This window comes from Theobroma cacao, chromosome 8 (assembly GCF_000208745.1).
Source record: "Theobroma cacao cultivar B97-61/B2 chromosome 8, Criollo_cocoa_genome_V2, whole genome shotgun sequence".
In the NCBI taxonomy this organism is placed as follows: domain Eukaryota; kingdom Viridiplantae; phylum Streptophyta; class Magnoliopsida; order Malvales; family Malvaceae; genus Theobroma; species Theobroma cacao.
In genome coordinates this window covers 6,167,560-6,186,275 of record NC_030857.1, presented here as the reverse complement: position 1 = coordinate 6,186,275, position 18,716 = coordinate 6,167,560, and the positions used below count along the sequence as shown (strand labels likewise).

Below are 18,716 nucleotides of genomic sequence, written 5' to 3'. Positions count from 1 at the left end.
AACGTTTATTTTCTTTTCTTGTCTTTTACATCAAACATAGGAATGTTATACAAAAGTAAGAGACATTTTGAAAGGGTGCTTATTATTAAAATATATATGATCTATCTTGTAGAATATTTCATTTGGTTGGTAAAGATCGTATGAAGTATGATAGAATTATAAAAAAATTGGCATGATATCAACCACTTATTAATTATATAGTATAGTGATTTAATTTCATTCACATCAAAGGTTTTTTTTTTTAATTTAAATTTTCAATATTGGCGCACAAGTTGTCTAAATAAAGGATAAATACCAATGACTAGTGTCCCAAAATTGTGTCATGTCCAAGTTGGAGGGATGCCCCAAAAGGTAATTCGATGACTCCCTTATGTCATCTTGATGATGTCTCTCAACAATAAAATAATGTGGTAACTCAAAAATTCAAACAAACAAGCTCCTAGAGATAATAATAATAATAATAAATATAGAAAACATGCTAAAAATAATTGACATTGAATTTCAAGTGATGGGTGGACAAAAACATGTGGCATGGATCTTAGTTTAGTTGTCAGTACTAAGATGGGATTCAGAATCCCAAGGGGCAGGTCAACCCACCATTATATATCAAAGATTCATGTACCCAAGACCAAGCAAGAAGCACTCTCTACATTTATAAATTATTAATTAATATTGATATTAATCAAAGGGAACAACCTGCTTGTCTTGGCTGGCGGAGAGAGTTGAATCGAGCCATTGGCAGGCCAAAATAATATATAATAATAATAATAATAATAATGATAAAAAAAATTGTGGGCAGAGCAGATTGGCAATCAATGCAATTTCAGTCGCCAACGACCCGTATTTGCTAGGAAACATAGTTTCTTAGGGAATTAATTTTGTAAAATAAATAAAGTTAACGAATCGTTGACATGTTACATGCAAAAAAAGTAAACGAATTAGGCTACTTAGAAATTTTGCATTATATTCTCCTTTATTAAAACCAACTTGTTGGCTACCATTTTGTGGTATCAATTCACCTTTAAGCATGTGAATTTGTACGTTAATAATTTGACTTACTACTATGTTTTTTGTACGGATTCCGTGGAAACATTCAACTTACATGGCAAGTTCATTACCTAGAGAAATCTTATCGAAATAAAGCTTGTAAGATGGTGCAATCTGAAAATTTGAGACTTTAATATAAAATTGAAATACTAACGTTTCCAATTTACTAAATAGAAATAGATAACACCTAAAAAATAATAAAATTTACTATATCATGTAATTTGATAGTTGATACTTATATCTTAAAAATCAGACCTTAAATTTAAAGAGAATTTTTATTGGAGAGTTTATCTGGCTTTGGCGCTTTGCTCAAACCCGCCAAAAACTTTTAGCCGTTTATGACCGTTGCTTCAACGATGTCAACAGCTTTATTACCCAATTAAACACAAACGTAAAAACAGAGAAATGAGAAAATGGCTGCTGCTGCTGCTACTTACAGCTCTATTATTCTTGGCAAAACCCCAGTTTTTCACTTCAAAAACCCACAAAAGCTCTTCAGTAAAACCCTGATTTTTTATTCTCACAAATCTCTAGCCCCCTCAAACTCGTTGCATTCCCAACGAGTCAACTCACTTCACCCAAAATCCTCCACTCAGACTCGTCATCCCATCCAAGAACTACTCCTTCTCCTCGCTTTCTCATTGACCCTTTTGTGTTTTCGTCTTTTCTCCAATGCCCTTTTGCCCGATTTCCCTCTTCGTTGGCAAAGCCTCATTGCTTTCTCTCATGAAGCTGAAGCTCAAACCAAAGCTTATCCTAAACATCTATGGGAAGCCATTGTTGCTTATGAGGATCGTCGCTTCTTTAGACATTTTGGGCTCGACCCAGTTGGGATTGGTCGCGCTGTTTTGTCGTTTTCGGCTCTTGGGGGAGGCAGCACCATAACTCAGCAGGTTAGTGTGTTTTTTATTTTTTGCGATATTTTTATGTAGACGAAGTGTTTGATAGTTTTACTCAATCAAGTGCGTCTATTCATTTAATTATGTTTAAAATAGCGGCCGCTGTTTCATTTAATTTATCTTTTTCCTTCTTTATTAAATGTGGGTACATGTGAAAGGCTGAAAGGCATTTGACTTGGGCTACATACCCAAAGTTAATTTCTCCATTCTTATAAAAGTTTACCCCTTCTGCAAGATTCAAATATGCTACTTCATAGTTGAAACCTTGAAGTTTTTAATCGTTTAAGTGTCGCCTTGGTGACAAGAGTTTGATTAATTATTGAGACTTGAGAGTGAACAGAATATAGGTATTGAGGAACTTGTGAAGTGTACGTACTAGTATCTGCAACATCATGGTTTCGGAATAAAGAAACCACAAATTAGGACAGACTGGTAAGGAAACATTTACTTGGTGGAATAGTTGGTGTTGGGTTGTATTCTTTTCTTCCCTCTTTCTTTCCTTTTCTATAGAAGGGTGTAATTTAAATTAGTTGAGGTTAGCATGTAACTCTGTGAAGGAAGGAAGATGCTGAAAAGGAATAATATAGGTGGGAAAGGTGGTATCAATGCATGGGAACACCTATCCGATTAGAATAGATAAACAGTTTCTAAGGTTTGACCAGCACTGCATTTGTCATATTTTACATCCCCAGCTGATGTTAGCACCAAGTAAATCATTTACTTCTACCAATCAGGATTTAGAGAGAGAGAGAGAGAGAGAGAGAGAGCTTCCTTGGTCAACGCATGCTGAGTACCAGCAATGAAGAAAACCATAGAAGACATATTCCAGCCTCACCAACAAGGCCTCCATCATTACGGACTCCTCTTCATTCTTTTCTTCATCCTCTATGGGATCCTTCTTATTCTTTATCGTTGGTTTCCTGTTCTTTCCTTCTGTCTATGGTACTTCTTTCTCAGAATTTGTCTACCCAAATTTCAGTGCTTCATACTTTCATTTCATTGACAAAGGTGGAGCATTCTTGTTCTCTCGTAATGGAACATTCAAAGCTGCTATCCATAATCCTGAAGCTCAAACCAACTTTTACTTGTGCGTTATACATGTTGAATCCAATACCATCATCTGGTCAGCTAATCGTGATTCTCCTATCTCGAACTCTGGTAAAATAAATCTTACAATCACAGGAATTAGCATTGCTGATCCGGATGGTAATCTCAAATGGTCAACTCCACAGTTACAAGCAACAGTTTATGCCTTACTGCTGACTGAGATGGGTAACCTTGTTCTGCTTGATCAATTTAATGGTTCGCTTTGGGAGAGCTTCCACTATCCAACAGATACAATTGTAATTGGACAACAGCTTCCAGTTGGGGCAAATCTGTCAAGTGCTGTATCAGAAAATAACTTGTCAGCTGGTGATCACAGATTCATGATTAGTGCTTCTGATGCAATATTGCAATGGCATGGACAGGCATATTGGAAACTGTCAATGGATACCAAGGCCTATATGAATTCAAATTATGTAGTGGAGTATATGGCAATAAACAAAACAGGCTTTTATCTCTTTGGTCACAATGGATCAGCTGTTGTAATTCAGGTTAACTTGTTGCTGACCAGCTTCCGGATTGCCAAGTTGGATGTTTCAGGTCAGTTTACTGTGAGTAGTTTTTCTGGTGGTAAATGGGTTCAGGAATTTGTTGGGCCAATTGATGTTTGTCGAATTCCAACCATCTGTGGCAAAATGGGATTGTGTCTGGGTGACTCTACCTCAAATGCCTCCACTTGTTCATGTCCATCTGATTTCCATTCAGCCTCACATAATATTGATGGTTGTTTGCCAAGTGATCGTTCTTATTCCCTACCGACTGCTTGTGATTCAACCAAGAACTTTAGTGAGACAAATTCTTCGGCTGTTTCATATCTGAGTCTAGGTTCTGGTATGAATTATTTTTCTCTTGTTTTCTCTCAGCCTATAAGATATGGTGTGAATTTATCAGTTTGTCAAGATTTATGCTTCGGGGACTGTGCTTGCTTGGGAATTTTCTATGATAATTCTTCTGGCTCTTGCTATGTGCTTGAAAATGACTTAGGCTCCATCATATGGAGTGATACAGTTGAAAATGATCTTTGGGGCTATGTTAAAGTACTTTTTGGACCTACTTCAACAGATTCCGGTGGCAACAATGGTTTTAGCAATCAAAGAAAAGAGTTTCCCATAGCTGCTATTGTGCTCTTACCTTTCACCGGGTTTTTTCTGTTAGCTGCTCTAGGATTTCTCTGGTGGAAAAGATTGATACTAAACAGAACTGGAGAGATAAAATTGGGCCACCTAAACTCAGTTTCTTCAGGAGATCTGGATGCCTTCTACATTCCAGGCTTGCCACAAAAGTTTGATTATGAAGAGCTAGAGGTGGCTACTGATAATTTTAAGACCAAAATAGGGTCGGGTGGGTTTGGTGCTGTATACAAAGGTACACTTCCTGATAAAACCGTTGTCGCAGTCAAGAAGATAACAAATCCAGGCATCCAAGGAAAAAAAGAATTCTGTACAGAAATTGCAGTAATTGGAAATATTCACCATGTCAATTTGGTCAAATTGAGAGGATTTTGTGCCCAAGGGGGACAACGGTTCTTGGTGTATGAGTATATGAACCGGGGCTCACTGGACCGAACCCTCTTTGGGAGTGGGCCGGTCTTAGAATGGCAAGAGAGATTTGATATAGCACTTGGAACAGCTCGTGGACTTACATACTTGCACAGTGGCTGTGAACATAAGATCATTCATTGCGATGTCAAACCAGAAAATATTCTCTTGCATGATCATTTTCAGGCAAAGATCTCCGATTTTGGGCTCTCAAAGCTTCTAAGCCCTGAACAATCCAGTCTGTTCACAACAATGAGAGGCACTCGTGGCTATCTTGCACCTGAATGGCTTACTAACTCTGCGATTTCTGAAAAAACTGATGTTTATAGTTTTGGGATGGTACTGCTTGAATTAGTGAGTGGAAGAAAAAATTGCTCATTGAAATCACAAAGTCATAGCATCGATGTTACCAACAGCGGTGGAGGCAACTCCTCGTCCTCGTCAGTGATGGGATTGGTTTACTTTCCACTATTTGCACTAGAGATGCATGAACAAGGTAGATACTTGGATCTGGCAGATCCAAGACTTGAGGGGCGGGTAACAAATAAGGAGGTGGAGAAATTAGTGCGTGTTGCTTTGTGTTGTGTTCATGAGGAGCCAGCACTGAGGCCAGGTATGGCCACTGTTGTTGGGATGCTGGAAGGTGGGATTCCTTTAGGTCAGCCTAGAGTGGAATCCTTGAATTTTTTGCGCTTCTATGGCCGCAGATTTACTGAGGCTTCCATGATAGAAGAGGAAAATGGGAATAGTGATTTCATGCTATACCAACAGGCAAATGCTTCTCAAAGCAGTACAACTGGCTCAAACACTTGCTTTTCTTATGTCTCTTCACAACAAATCTCTGGCCCTAGATAATGTGAATTGTTGTGACTTGTGCAGTTCGTGTATAGTAATTGTTAGTGAATGCGAGGGTGTAAGGTGTTTGTAATTGGGAGCTAAACTTAGTCACTATTCTCTGAACAAGAATTGAGAATATTGTTGTATGTCTCCTCAAAAAATCCAAATGCAAGGTGGATGGTTGCCTGTATTTCTATTCGGGTTGTATAAACTATTTCCTTGAGTAAATATTAGGATCATCTGGAAATCAGATGTTTGTTTTGCCTCTGTTTTTTTTTTCGAACTTAATGTTATTGTTTTGTGTACTATTGCTAGACCTATAGTGTGACGACGGCTGAAATTTTCTAGGGTGCACCTGCCAGGCTGCTACCTTGCTAATTATTGCTTTATTTGCAAACTATGTGGTTCCAATGCTGATTTGTTCTTTGGTAGTTTAGTTACATTTTTTCTTTTTTGCGTAGGCTAGGCTCTTGATTTACCAACCTCCTTCCAGAACATGTTCTTTTTCTTCCTCTAGTAATTTCTGGGCTGGAGCTGACTTTGAAAGGAAGGCATGAATTATGAATGGAAATGGTTATTAATTTTGGTCTCCTTCCTTGTATACAGGATGATTGAAAGTTTGTTGTTTAATTTTGTCATGCAACTGTATCTTTGTCTTTGGTTCAGTTGTGACAATTTCTGGGTCTGTTCAGGGTACGGTTTTGCTGTTTGGCCTTTAATGCTTTTCAAGTAAATTCTTTAGCCATTTGCTTCTTAGCCTACTTCAAGCTGGCAGTTCAGACTTTACCAGGAACATTAATTGCAATTTATTGCATTCTTTTTTGTTAATGCCTCCTTTTTGCTCAATGACAATGTTAAGATATTTGGCCAATTGTGAGGAATTATAGTCTTCCATAAAATTTTATTTCTTTTTTATCATATTTGATATGATCTGAAGTTGATAAATACCACTGACAAACAGTAAACCTATTTTATCCCATAACACTAAGGAGGTTGTCTTGCCCCTAAGCTCTTTCAAACATTTTAGGGATGTATTCTGGACATATCAGTCAGCTATTAATATGCATTTCACCCATACTGCAGAATGGATCTATATCTGTATGCTTGTTTGGTTTAGGTTACATTTTGATTAGTGAGATGATAATCTATCGCTCTTTTACTCCTTTTGATTTCTTGTTATCACCGGAAGCCAAGCTTTACATAAGCTAGTATTTTGGAAATTGACCATTTTCTACTATTAAAATTCTGGAAAGGGATTGAATGCAACCAATGCTTGGAGTTTTCGTTATTATTTTAATTGATTTGAGCAGTATCTTTTTTCATCAAATTTTGTTATCTATGATAATTCTCTGGCGATCCACATGGCAGCTTGTCAAGAATACTTTCCTGAAAAATGAGCGCACATTCTTGAGAAAGATCTTGGAGATGGTGTTGGCACTGGCATTAGAAAGGACAATGTCAAAACAAGGAATACTGAGCTCTTATGTTTGTAAGGTCAAAATCTATGTCACATTAACTATGTGGTGTCCTTTCTCTCTGCAATTTGTATTTATGCATGGGCTTTCTTAACATTTTTATTGAATGGATTCTGCTATTTGAATGCACTCTCTTCCTGGCATTCACAAAAGGTTGAAAGCAAAGCAGCAGAATTGGAGCCCCTTGTTTTGTGATTCATAGATCTTGACATTTGCAATCTCACAAGGCCTTTGTATATTACAGATATACTGGGGGCATGGTATTAATGGCATTGAATCAGCATCAAATTTATATTTTGGAAAGCATCCATCTCTCCTGAGTTTGGCAGAGTCTGCAATGCTTGCTGGACTTATACCTGCACCAGAGCTCAGATCACCACTCAGGGATAAGAGCAGGTTTTAAACTACTGCTTCACCAAAATCAATCCTGTTTGTAATAATCATTCTCTGTTTCTAAACTTTTCAAGTGCTTTCTGGTTCAAGCTGTACGCTTGGAGTTGGAGGTTTGCCTTTAGCTTTACTTTATTTGATTTCAAACCTTTACCAAAACAAAAGAAAAAAAAAGACAACCTAAAAACTCACTTCTGTCTTCATGAATGGTAGTGGCAAGACCTTCCAAGCCAGAGTTTTGAAAAGGATGGTGGAAGTCGGCTCTCTTGATATTGAGACGGCACTTTCGATCGTGAGACAGCCACATTACCTGCATCTTAATAGGCCAGAAAACACAGATGGACTGTCATACCTGTTTTCTTTCTTTGGGTTGGTAAGTCAAATCTTCATTTTCTGTCCTGTTAGATGACCATCAATTGCAAATAAATAAAGTCAATTAAAAAACTCTCCTAAGTATACATCGTATAACATTTTTTTTGAAGAGCGTATACCTCGTATAACATTAATGTGAAACTATAATAAAATTATGTTTAATTTGCTTGATCCACTAGCTCTTGAACATTTCAATAATCTTCTCATATTGTATTTCAACTATCTGATTGTTTCTATGAAGTTTCAGTACCACATAGTAGTTACTCATTAGTTCAGTTCTTATGTCTAAGGTTGTCTGCTTGTTTGTTTCTTAGGGACTTGGAGAGAACAACAAACTCAATCAAGCCGGTAAGGAATCAACATGCGAAGGTACATGGGACTGGGAAAGAGAAAGCAAAATATGGGAAGTACGTGAGGAGATGGAAAGATGGGCCGCAAAGGTTCAGGTTCCGTGCAGAACTTCAGTAAAAGCTTCTCGTTTGAAATGAAAAGCAGACCACTTGCCTATATATGATTAAGGCTTGTAGTGTTTCTGGCAATGGAAGGAATTCACTCACTATTCCGTTCTGAAGAACTAGAAATTCCCATTTTGAGTTCCATTGCAACAAATATTCCTTGATTGAAACTGATAGTGAGTAACTTCAGATTAAAAGCTTTCCCATCTTCAACCAATTGACATTGGCAATTATGCCACTTGAATACCAATACATTGCCGAAATTGAAATGGATAAAGACGAAGGAATGGTTTCTGATTAGTTGGTTTTGGGTGGTATAATCAGTATATATCTTCTTGACCTTTCCAAATTTGAGCTGAAATTGACCATGGAATCCGTTGGAAGATCTTTTCTTTTATAGATACGAAAGTTACTGTTTCAATTGTTCTCAGTTTTGTCATGTTTGTTATATATGACAATCTGTATTCGGAAGCCTATTCCCAATTATAAATTCTTGACCCGAATCTGTGTTCATAGTTTTTGAATCTGTTGCGTAAAGATGAATATAGAGTGACAGAAATAAGTGTACATTGCAACAATGGGATGGAACTTATTGTGAAACATTGGATGAATGACAATCGAAATTACCCTTAGCAAATCCAGGGATAACACATCACGAATTGATTTAGAACTAAGCCAAGTCCTAGAACAATTCTTTGCATGAATACAGTAGTTATTTTAAGGCATATTCAAAGACAACCTTCATTGAAACTACTGTCACTGAGGGAGCTTGTTGAATTTCCGGTATCGGTACTCGGCAAATGTTTTGGTTGAATATTTAGCTGGGTTTTGCTCGTTCACAAGCCCTGGAAGTGGTCCGATCATAGCCTCATGTGGAGGTGCGCAGAACACTGCCCATGACATCCGAGTGCGGTCTTTGTTAACTACACTCCTATGAAGAACACTCTTGTATTTCCCATTGCTCAGAACCTGGAAAGACAATCAACACCAAAAGTATGTCAACTTTAGCATTGTCACACAACAGATGAAAAAGGAAAGGAAGAAAAGGAAGGGCATTTTAATATACCTCAATTTGGTCGCCAACATGGACAAAGAGCGCATTAGGCAAGTAATCAACGGCAATCCAACTGCCATCTTTCCAAACTTGAAGGCCCGGAACATCATTAGGGACAAGCAAGGTGAGTGCAGACATGTCTGTGTGGGGTTCAACTCCTAGGGCTAGATGAGGTTGAGGGCATGGTGGGTACATGTTTATTTTCATTTCCAGTTCTATTTCTTGATCTCCCAAAGGGGTCGCCAGAGCCATTTTGTCCAGACCTAGCCCCTCAGACAAGAGCCCCAACAGCTCACCTGTTATTCTTAGCATTTCCTTGCTGTATTCTTCGTTGACTTCCCTGTGTTACACAGATTGTTTTTAGCCATTGTTAAAAATTGAACTAAAACACACACGCGCGCACGCACACACCCTGCAAACACTAACGAAATGAATTTTGTATTAATATAGGGCAGTATGCTCATAATCACTTGAGTTGGTCATGTTAGGCTAAGCTTTTCATTCTGAATAGTTAATTCCTTTCTTTAAGAAAACGTTGTAAACTCCTAGAATTACTATAAGTAAAAGATATACACAGTTTGGCTTAAGCTACCAAATAGCAACTCTTATCGAAACTAGCAAACTGATAAACATTTCCATTTTAGAGCAGGCAACAAAACTGTGGATTCTTTGGCCAGACTCGGAAATATTGCAGAACAATCTGATTTATGTTGCCTCTATTGTGCTTTGCAGATTTTTTTATTTGGGTTACTGACTCTTTGGGGTTTCAAGCCCACACTTTTTGTGAACTCTATTTTGGAGGGCACTTCCAAAATACCAACTCTTATCCAATCAACTGGGTCGATCACTCCAAATAAACTAACAAAGTAGCATAATATAAACAAAAGAAAGTTTAATCGACCACGGTGCTATGATAACAAAAAAACATAATCCCCTGAGACCCTGGCGAGCCAGCAACTTGAACAAATGATCTAAGGAAAATATTTAAGCAAGCAAAGAATAGTTAAAGATGTTGTATACCTGTAAGAAGGAGGGTGCTTGGGCCATATATCATGATTGACCTTAGAAGGAGGAGACATGAGATGAAAATAGTAGTCAACCCACTCAACCTTCTCTTCAAGGTTCTTAGTCATTTTTGTGCCATACCCTTCAAACTTGCCTGATGAGGGATCATTTGCATAAGCCTCCTTTTCCTTCTGCGGCAGAGCAAAGAACTCCTGGCCCACTTGTTGCAGCCGTTTGATCAATTCAGGAGATAACCCATGGTCAGTTACCAAGAGAAACCCCCATTGGCTACATGCCTCCGAGACCTCTTTGACAAGGACATCACGAGGCTGTGAGAGGGAGATGACCGGCACAGTAACCCCTTCGATGGGTTTGCTGTTCTCTGGTCGCTCGTGGGCAGGGCGGATGAATTGAGCAGGGAGTTCATTGAGGCCGCCGAAGGCTAGTGCTTGCACTCTCTCAACCTCCATTGAATTCCGTATCTCGGAAAATGCTATCAAAGGTTTAAATGCCGTTGGGGCTTATGACATCAACAAACGTGAATGCAGTCCCATTATATAGCTGAGTTGATGAAGTCATGAGCGTTCCACAGGGACAAAAAGAGTAGTTGGCTCACCAGCAAACCACGTGCCATGAAGTCTAAGCGTATCTACCGGTCACATTAGTTTCTACAGATGGGGAGGCATGATCTCCTATTGCCCAAATGGAAAAAACATGGACCGAATTGGTTGCCCTCTGGCCTTGAGCTTGTATGACCTTGAGCCTTGTATCACCATAATTTGGAAATATTAATATTTAGACTTCGTATTATAGAAAATATAATCACTAGCCATAAAAGGGATGGAGTCCAAAAGAGACTCCCAATTTAGATTCCATAATTGTTTTTTTTTTGAAGGTTGTAGTTCATTAAAAAACAGAGAGAGCCAGAGGAGCTCCTCTGGGAAAAGTACAACATGAATATGGTCTGTTACTCACCTATTTGGGGTGTAACAGACCTTAGTCATCACAAACCCAACACCAACCCAAGATACAAGAAAAGCTCAAGCGTACAAGCCAACAAAACCCTTCCCAGAAACAGAACATCACCCCTACCTTAGCCCTTCCAAACGTCAAACAAAATAAAATCCCAGTACCCTGAGAACAAAAAGAGCAGGGTTAAAATCTGTACCCTCCCTTCAAAGTCCACACATGCCTAACAACCTTACAAAACATGGAGGGCCATACTGTGCAACCCAGATCCAACAGGTGGTTGTAACAAAAAATAACCCCTGATCCAAAAATATTCACAATCTGTGGTTGCCCTTCAAAAGAGAATCCATCATCATTATCTGTACATCAGAAAGATTAAATTCCATCCCTCAATCCCAGAAAAACCAAAGGTATAACCCTTCACTGGCACCATAGCCTCTTAAAGGTCAAAAGCAAGCAACAACAATCTCGAAGCCTCTCAAAGAAACGCAAAACTCCAGGCACAGACCTACCCAGGAAACCAAAACAACAACAAAGAAACGTCAACCATTTTGGCAGCAGACAATCCAAACACAAAGAACCACCAAGCACAGCCACAAAAACACAGACACCAAAGACCCATATACCCTCTTTAATCGTACATATTCAACAAATCAACCTGGCGTTGCACACCTCCCTTAGCCAGACTGTCAGCAATTTGATTAGTTTCTCTATTAGATGTGTTTAATACTAATCACATGGTTATAAAGCATGTTACTTGCAATAAATGTGATCAAAGCACCAACAAAAACACTATTAATTATTCGATATCAATGCCGGTGAACTCGGTGCCTCGGTTTCATCTTTCTCTTATCGGACGGGGAGAATTCAGACGTGACTTTGAACAATGTGTTTGGTTCCAGCTGATAAGGCACTATTTGCCTAGTTGACGACAACATGGAATTCAGAGCACGATTAATTATGTTTAAGTTTTGCCCTTCTTAAGGGAGGAGTGTCAACCATTATACCATGAAAGAGGTAACTAAATAACTTTTTGCTAAAATATGAAAGCGAAAAAAAGGGGTTGCAAAGTTTGGTGAAGGTTTCCACAAACCAAGAAGGATTTCACTCTAGAGATTCCTAACATATGACTTGAAACTAGGGGCGCTTCCCTCTTTCTTTCCTACCCATAAGTCAACGTTTTTTACAATCTTGCTTGTAGGTCAGTCTGAGAAAACGAAATGTTGCCCAAACCAATCCAAAAAGAGACTTTGGAGTTGGGAGGGAGGGAGGGTTAGGTGCTAGGTTACTAACCAACGACACAGCAGAACCTGTCAAAGATAAACTCTGTAAAATCAATGTTCCTCCGGCCGTTGTAACATCTAAAACAAATGCAAATTGGGTTAAACTAACGTAAGTCCACATGTCTACAAACAAAAGCAAGATCAATAAATCTGCAATGGAATAGAAAGAAAATATGCAGAGAGCCTTGGGATTGTTTAATGAGCATGTCCATGACTTTGTCTTTAAGCAACTGTCTTATTCAAAGGATTTGCAAATCCATCAACAAGATTAAATAAAGATTGCGTTTAGTATATTGTTGAAAATGTAATTGTTTAGAATATAACTTTGCAGCATTTTGTATAATAAGGGAAAGTGATGATTGTAGGAAATGTGATTGTTAAGAAGATTACATTATAATGTTTGATTTGTAAGCATTTGCTGAGAATGTAATGTAAATTGATAAAATTACCTTATGTATAAAAGATATATAAGTTGAATAAATTTATAATTTTTAATATAAAATTTTACTTTTCAATTTTAAGCTATTAAAATAATAAATAATAATATTATAAAATAATATAATATTTTTATATTAATTATTTAAATATTAAAATATGTAAAATTACTAAATATTTATTTTCACCTTAAACTTATAAAAATAAAAAATAAAAAAAATTATCCAAAGACAAATCTATCGATAGATCATATTATCTATCGATATATTATACTATCTATCGATAAATAAATAACAACTGTCAAAAGTTTGAATGTAATCTATTAATAGATGTTCTCATCTATCAATATATATTTTAATTTTAAGCGTTCTCGACGCTTGCACCAAATATCTTTCTTTCTCAAATCCTTTCAATTTCTTAATAAATTTTCTCGATTCTAATCATTTAAATATTTCTCTCTCAATTTCGGCATCAAAAGCATAAATTTTTATCAAAATATTGTCAAATTTCTTGAAAATGTGAATTAAGGTTTCTTAAAACTCAAAGTCTCAATTTCTCCAATTTTCAGATTTGGTTGTGAAATTTGATCCAAATGTACTAGTGGCACACTACCCTTCATACGGACTGTAAAAAAAAAAAGAGAAGAAGGTAAGGTGAGAAGAAAGAGAAAAAAGCAAGAAGCAAGAAGGAGACGAAGACAAGAAGAAGAAAGTGAAGAAGGCAAGAAGGAGAAGAAAAGGTCAATTTAGAAAAAAAAATGTGAAGAGAAAAGAATGACATTCCTTTCTCTCATTGTAATATGATATTGTAAGCACATTACATTCTCCTTTGACCAACTAAACGCTGTTAAGTGATTATAGGAATGTCTTTCCCTTACACCAAACCAAATGCCCTCAAAATTTAATGATTTTCTTCCTTAGGATGAGTTAATGACAATGTTAAAGGGCCAAGGTCGTACAAGTTTATACATAATTCGGCTCAATGTCTTATGCCCGAATGAACTTGTCTGGTCAGTGGGCAAGATGGGCCAGCCCATATTCTTTTAGATGGTTCGATTATTTTCAATTTTTTATAAGATTTAATTTTGTCATTTTTAAAAAAATTATAGATCAAATTTATTGTAGAATATATACATATATATTTATTTGATGAATTATTATAGACATTATCACTTTAACTACAAAGTGTTAACTCATAAATATGTAGAAGTAGAAGTTTAAAATTCTTTTAAAATAAATAGTTTTAAAATTATAATTATTTATTTTTTAAAATTCTTAATTTTTAAATTTATTTATTAATAAAATGATAAAATTTGATTAGTTAATAATGTATAGAATTTATATGTAGATAGTACATTAAATATAAACTTTTTATCATGTATTTTTAAATTATTACAATTTTATCATCGTACATTTTAAATTGATTCAAAAAAATAAAAATAAAAATATTTTGTAGAATATTATTTTATTTTTTCAAGAAATATTTAAAATATTCTTTTACTGTTAATTTTAAATATATTTTAAATTAAATTAAAATATATAATGATAAAATTAGGCATATCACGTTGAGATATGTTTTATTTTTTATTTCAAAATGTTTTCCGTACCACTTGGACTGGAAAATATTCATAAGCGCATCCAATCAGAAGAAGACACGTATACAGAAATTCTTGATGAGCCAATCATAATCAGTCGTCCACAAACGAACTTCAAAAGTCAGCGAAACATTAAAAACACGGCGATAAAAACATCGCACTTTGTCTCTATAAGTTTTCCCCTTCTTGGAAAAGAAGAGAAGACCCTGGAATTTTTCCCATGGCTTACGTTGAGCGAGGTCTGAATCTTTTCTCTGTTTTCTCTAGTTTCTTTTTTTAATACATAATCTTTTAATTTGATTCGAAATCTATTGCCAATTGTTACTCTTCTTTCTTATAATTATAAGTTTCCATTTTTTTTTTGGATGTTGAAATCTGATTTGTGGGAACCCTAGTTGGTTACTGGAGAAGAGAAGGAATGAAATTTCATATTTATAAAATCGATCAGATGATGGTGGATAGTAATTTTTTGTGAGTTGATGCAAATTGTGTTTTAGTCTATGATTCGACGATGAATTTTGATGAGAATTGTTCAAGTTTTGAACAATCTTGAAATATTGGCCTTTTTTAATATGAATTTGATTGTGTTATTCTTGTTATGCGGTTATCATACAGCTGAATCGGAGTTTTCAGACTGTCTTGGGCTTAGTTTGACTATGGTGAAAAAGCCCTCCCCCCCTCCCTTTGTTTTGTAGCATTGAAAATCTGTTCCAATTAGAAATTTGGAAGCCATTCGACATTGTGGTTGCAATCCAGTGGAAACCTCAGTTTTTAACCAAAGCATAATGCACTAATGACAGTGTTTGTAGTGCTTTTCATTGGAATCAGCGCAGTTCATCCCTAAAAATTTCTATGCTTTTGTAAAATTCTTCTCTTTGAAATTTCTACCATTTTTTTTTCTTTTAGAGATTCAACTTTGTATTTAAGGAGAGCCCATTTCATTAACCTCTCTGCAGCTTTTGTGATTTATTGCTTCTAGTGGGTGGTACTGGCTAAAACTGTGATATTTGAAGACAATTGTTATCTTATTCCTAATGCTATTATGAATTCAAAAGATGTTCTATATGCTCTTGTAAATGTAGGCTGTGAGGGTGTGTGTGTGTGAATGTGTGTGAATGCAGCATGTTTAGTATTTTTCTGCTCTCAGCAGGAGGCTTGGATGCCTGTGGCCTTGAAAGCAATGAGCACCTTCTTCCTCTCTGGTTGTTTTTTTTGGGAGGGGGGGGGGGGGGGGGGTGGAGGTTTAGTTTATGGTTTAGATGTTTTTGAATGCCATAAAGTCTGATATGCGTTATTAAATTTAATCAGTATCTTCTGAGTATGTCTTTTATGTAGTTGTATTAATTATCCATTCTGTCTTGATTGATTGTGAAAACTGTTGCTAATATTCTTAAACCTTTGCGTTGAGATTTTAGCTGACAATCATTGCATAGCATTCTCAGCTACATTAATTATTTGAAGATAAGCTATGGCATATGGCCTTGATGATGACAAAATTGGCTTGTTTCATCACTTTAGCATATTGCAAATTTACCATGGAGACTTCCCCTCTCTTCATATTATCATAAAACATTGTTCGTATATGGTTGTTCAGGTGTTGTGAAATCAAAGCGAACAATATGGCGACTGAGAACCATCACTGATTTCTTCTGGGCAATTATCAATTTCATAGGAGTGTTTTTTTCAACCATGCTCTCGGTAAGATTTTCATTATCCTTTGTCAGTGGTCAATATATTAGATTTTTTTTAATCTGCATCAATCAATTGGAAACTTGAATGTTGCATGTGCATCAGATGGAAAAGTCAGATGCCTACAGAAAAGGCTCTGGTTCAAGCAAGAAATGGGATGGTGGTCCGGGAGGACCTGGAAGTGGACCATATGGTGGTGGCGGTGGCCCTCGCCGACCGCCACGTGGACTAGACAATGTTCGAGGAATTGACCATAGTATGTGCTTTAACTTTTTTCTTTTTTTTTTTTTTTTGGCTCTGCTGGGTAACTATCAATTATCTGTTGTTTGTCAGCAGCCATGCTCCTCTTTCTTTCTTGTTTTCCCTTTTTGTCCACTAAAAGAAATTGTCTTTTCTGGTGCTATATTTCAGGTTCCCTGCCTGCCTGCGGCTCTTGCTGCGGTGGCTAAGTGCAGCATATCTGTTGTGCAGTACACTGTTATGTCTGAAGTTCTCTTAGTTTTTGTAACAAATTTCTACGTTTTTAATGGTAATAGATTGCCTGTGAAACAGAGAACTTTAAACCTCTATAAACAATGATGCTTTTGTGTAGTCTCAAACGTTTATTTTAATGATCTTTCAGCAATATATGTTGCTACAGCCTACATGGCTGGAGCGGTCTTTATAAAACTGGTCGATTTGTTTCTCTCAAGAAACATGGTTCATTAGGTTTTTTGTGTGTAAAACTCTGTCGTGTTGCAAATGCATGCTCCCATGAATATCAATTTAAAATTGGAAAAATGCTTAAATGACTGTCTGTCATTCTTTAAATGACGGACAAATGCCAGCAAAAAGTTTTGATTCTGAGATACCAGATACAAATCAATCCGGCTCAGAATGCATTGTTAGGTTTCTTAATTTTCAATTATCATTATTATTCGATAGTTATTTACGGAAATGAAAAGGTTTAATTATTTTTACATAATTAAAAAATTATAATTTAATTTAATTAAATAATAATGAAAAATTTTTATTACATATTTATTAAATTAAAAAAATAAATAAGAGACATTATCACGAGTTTGAATTTAAATATAATTTTGTACGATTTTAAACTCTGAAAATAGAATTTAAATAAATCTATAAATCACAAGTTTATGTTTTCAATATAAAAAAACATGCTTGATAAGTGATGGATAGAAGTGTTAATATGGACTGACTCGATTTAACTCGACCTAAACTCTTGTGGGTTGAGAAAATATGAGTTGGGTCAAGTCATTTCATTTTTTACATGGACCATCAAAACTTAACCCAGTTCACCCCTTGTCAACTCATGGGTCGGGTTGGGCCTACTCACTTTTTTTTTTTAAATTTATTTTTATAATTCTACCTAATAAACTCTTTATTAATAAAATTATTCTATAATTTAATTTATAAATTGAATAATAAAAACATGTTACAAACAAATAAATTACACCAAATATAAATAAGTAAATAAATTACATCAAACATAAATAAAGTTTCAATTTTTAATACAAACTACAATCCCATAAATATAAATATATAAACAAATAAATAGAAATTTCAAAACTTATTTATGTCTTTCCCAATCCTCATTCTCAATCAAAACATTTGAATCTTGTTTAGACAGTCTCGATGTCTCAAGGTCAGAATCTTTATCAATTTATCATTTAGTATTCATTTCCATAAAGAAAAAGAAATCGTGAATTTCAATCTTAATTAAAATTATTAATTTGACAAGTAACAATTAAAAATATTAAAATATATAAAATAAACAATACCATTGGTAACTAAATTATTAATTTTATATAACTAAATATATAAAATTATTAAATTAACTTAAATTATTAATTTATTTTTTTTCTTTTGGCCTATAGGGCTAACTCGTCCCAGCTCGAGATAGCCCACTGATCAGATGGGCTGACTCATTTAGGTCTGGTTCTAATATAGGCTTGAGTTTTTAAGCCCAACCCACCCCACATTCAATAAAAATAAGCTAGCCTAATAGGCCAGGCCCATTTTAACAAGTCTAGTGGTGGAAGATCTATGTTTATGTACCCAATACCCACCTCATATTTTATTGACGTGGGATCCGTGACATTCTATTTCACCCAATTACGCAACGCTTCCGTTGCATTGACTATTTACTAGTAGACGAGAGGAACTTTTACACTAGTCCAAGTCTACTTCGACCTTTATATCTCTTATGAGGATCTACATTAGTGAAAATTAGAATTTGCTTTAATACCACTTGTCACAGGTCGAAATTTAAACCCAACCCCGTATGGTCTTAGCTCTAAAAATAGAGTTTAAGTAAGCTTATAAATCACGGTCCACGTTTCCTACTTAAAAAACATGTCTGATAGGTAATGGAAGACCAATATTTATATACCCAAAACCCATATCATGTTTTACTGATGTGAGATTTGTGACAAATAAAATAATAATAAAAAATTAAAAAAAGAAAAAAATTATTCAAGATTATTTTATTAACAATTCAAAAAATTTCACAATTTTAAAATAAAATTTTTTAAAAAGTTAAATATAGGTATTCTAATCAAACTAGGTAT

At 35.6% G+C, this 18,716-nt stretch overlaps 4 protein-coding genes across 4 annotated transcripts; 3 read left to right on the top strand and 1 right to left on the bottom strand.

Annotated features, from left to right (window-relative positions):
- On the top strand, positions 1,409-8,620 carry LOC18592293 (putative transglycosylase H16_A0665). Its single transcript, XM_018125781.1, has 5 exons — positions 1,409-1,940; positions 6,794-6,919; positions 7,145-7,296; positions 7,504-7,663; positions 7,977-8,620. Exons 1-5 carry the CDS (start codon positions 1,461-1,463, stop codon positions 8,148-8,150), a joined length of 1,092 nt encoding a protein of 363 aa, XP_017981270.1. The 5' UTR covers positions 1,409-1,460; the 3' UTR covers positions 8,151-8,620.
- Positions 1,947-5,690, top strand: LOC108663118 (G-type lectin S-receptor-like serine/threonine-protein kinase At5g35370). The gene has a single exon (XM_018125780.1). The coding sequence runs from the start codon at positions 2,834-2,836 to the stop codon at positions 5,441-5,443; it is 2,610 nt and encodes an 869-aa protein (XP_017981269.1). The 5' UTR covers positions 1,947-2,833; the 3' UTR covers positions 5,444-5,690.
- On the bottom strand, positions 8,683-10,711 carry LOC18592292 (flavonol synthase/flavanone 3-hydroxylase). The gene is made up of 3 exons (XM_007018933.2): positions 10,192-10,711; positions 9,184-9,511; positions 8,683-9,086 (listed from the first exon to the last, which is right to left on the bottom strand). Exons 1-3 carry the CDS (start codon positions 10,644-10,646, stop codon positions 8,874-8,876), a joined length of 996 nt encoding a protein of 331 aa, XP_007018995.1. The 5' UTR covers positions 10,647-10,711; the 3' UTR covers positions 8,683-8,873.
- LOC18592291 (selenoprotein K) lies at positions 14,586-16,815 on the top strand. The gene is made up of 4 exons (XM_007018932.2): positions 14,586-14,696; positions 16,052-16,155; positions 16,252-16,402; positions 16,558-16,815. Exons 1-4 carry the CDS (start codon positions 14,678-14,680, stop codon positions 16,593-16,595), a joined length of 312 nt encoding a protein of 103 aa, XP_007018994.1. The 5' UTR covers positions 14,586-14,677; the 3' UTR covers positions 16,596-16,815.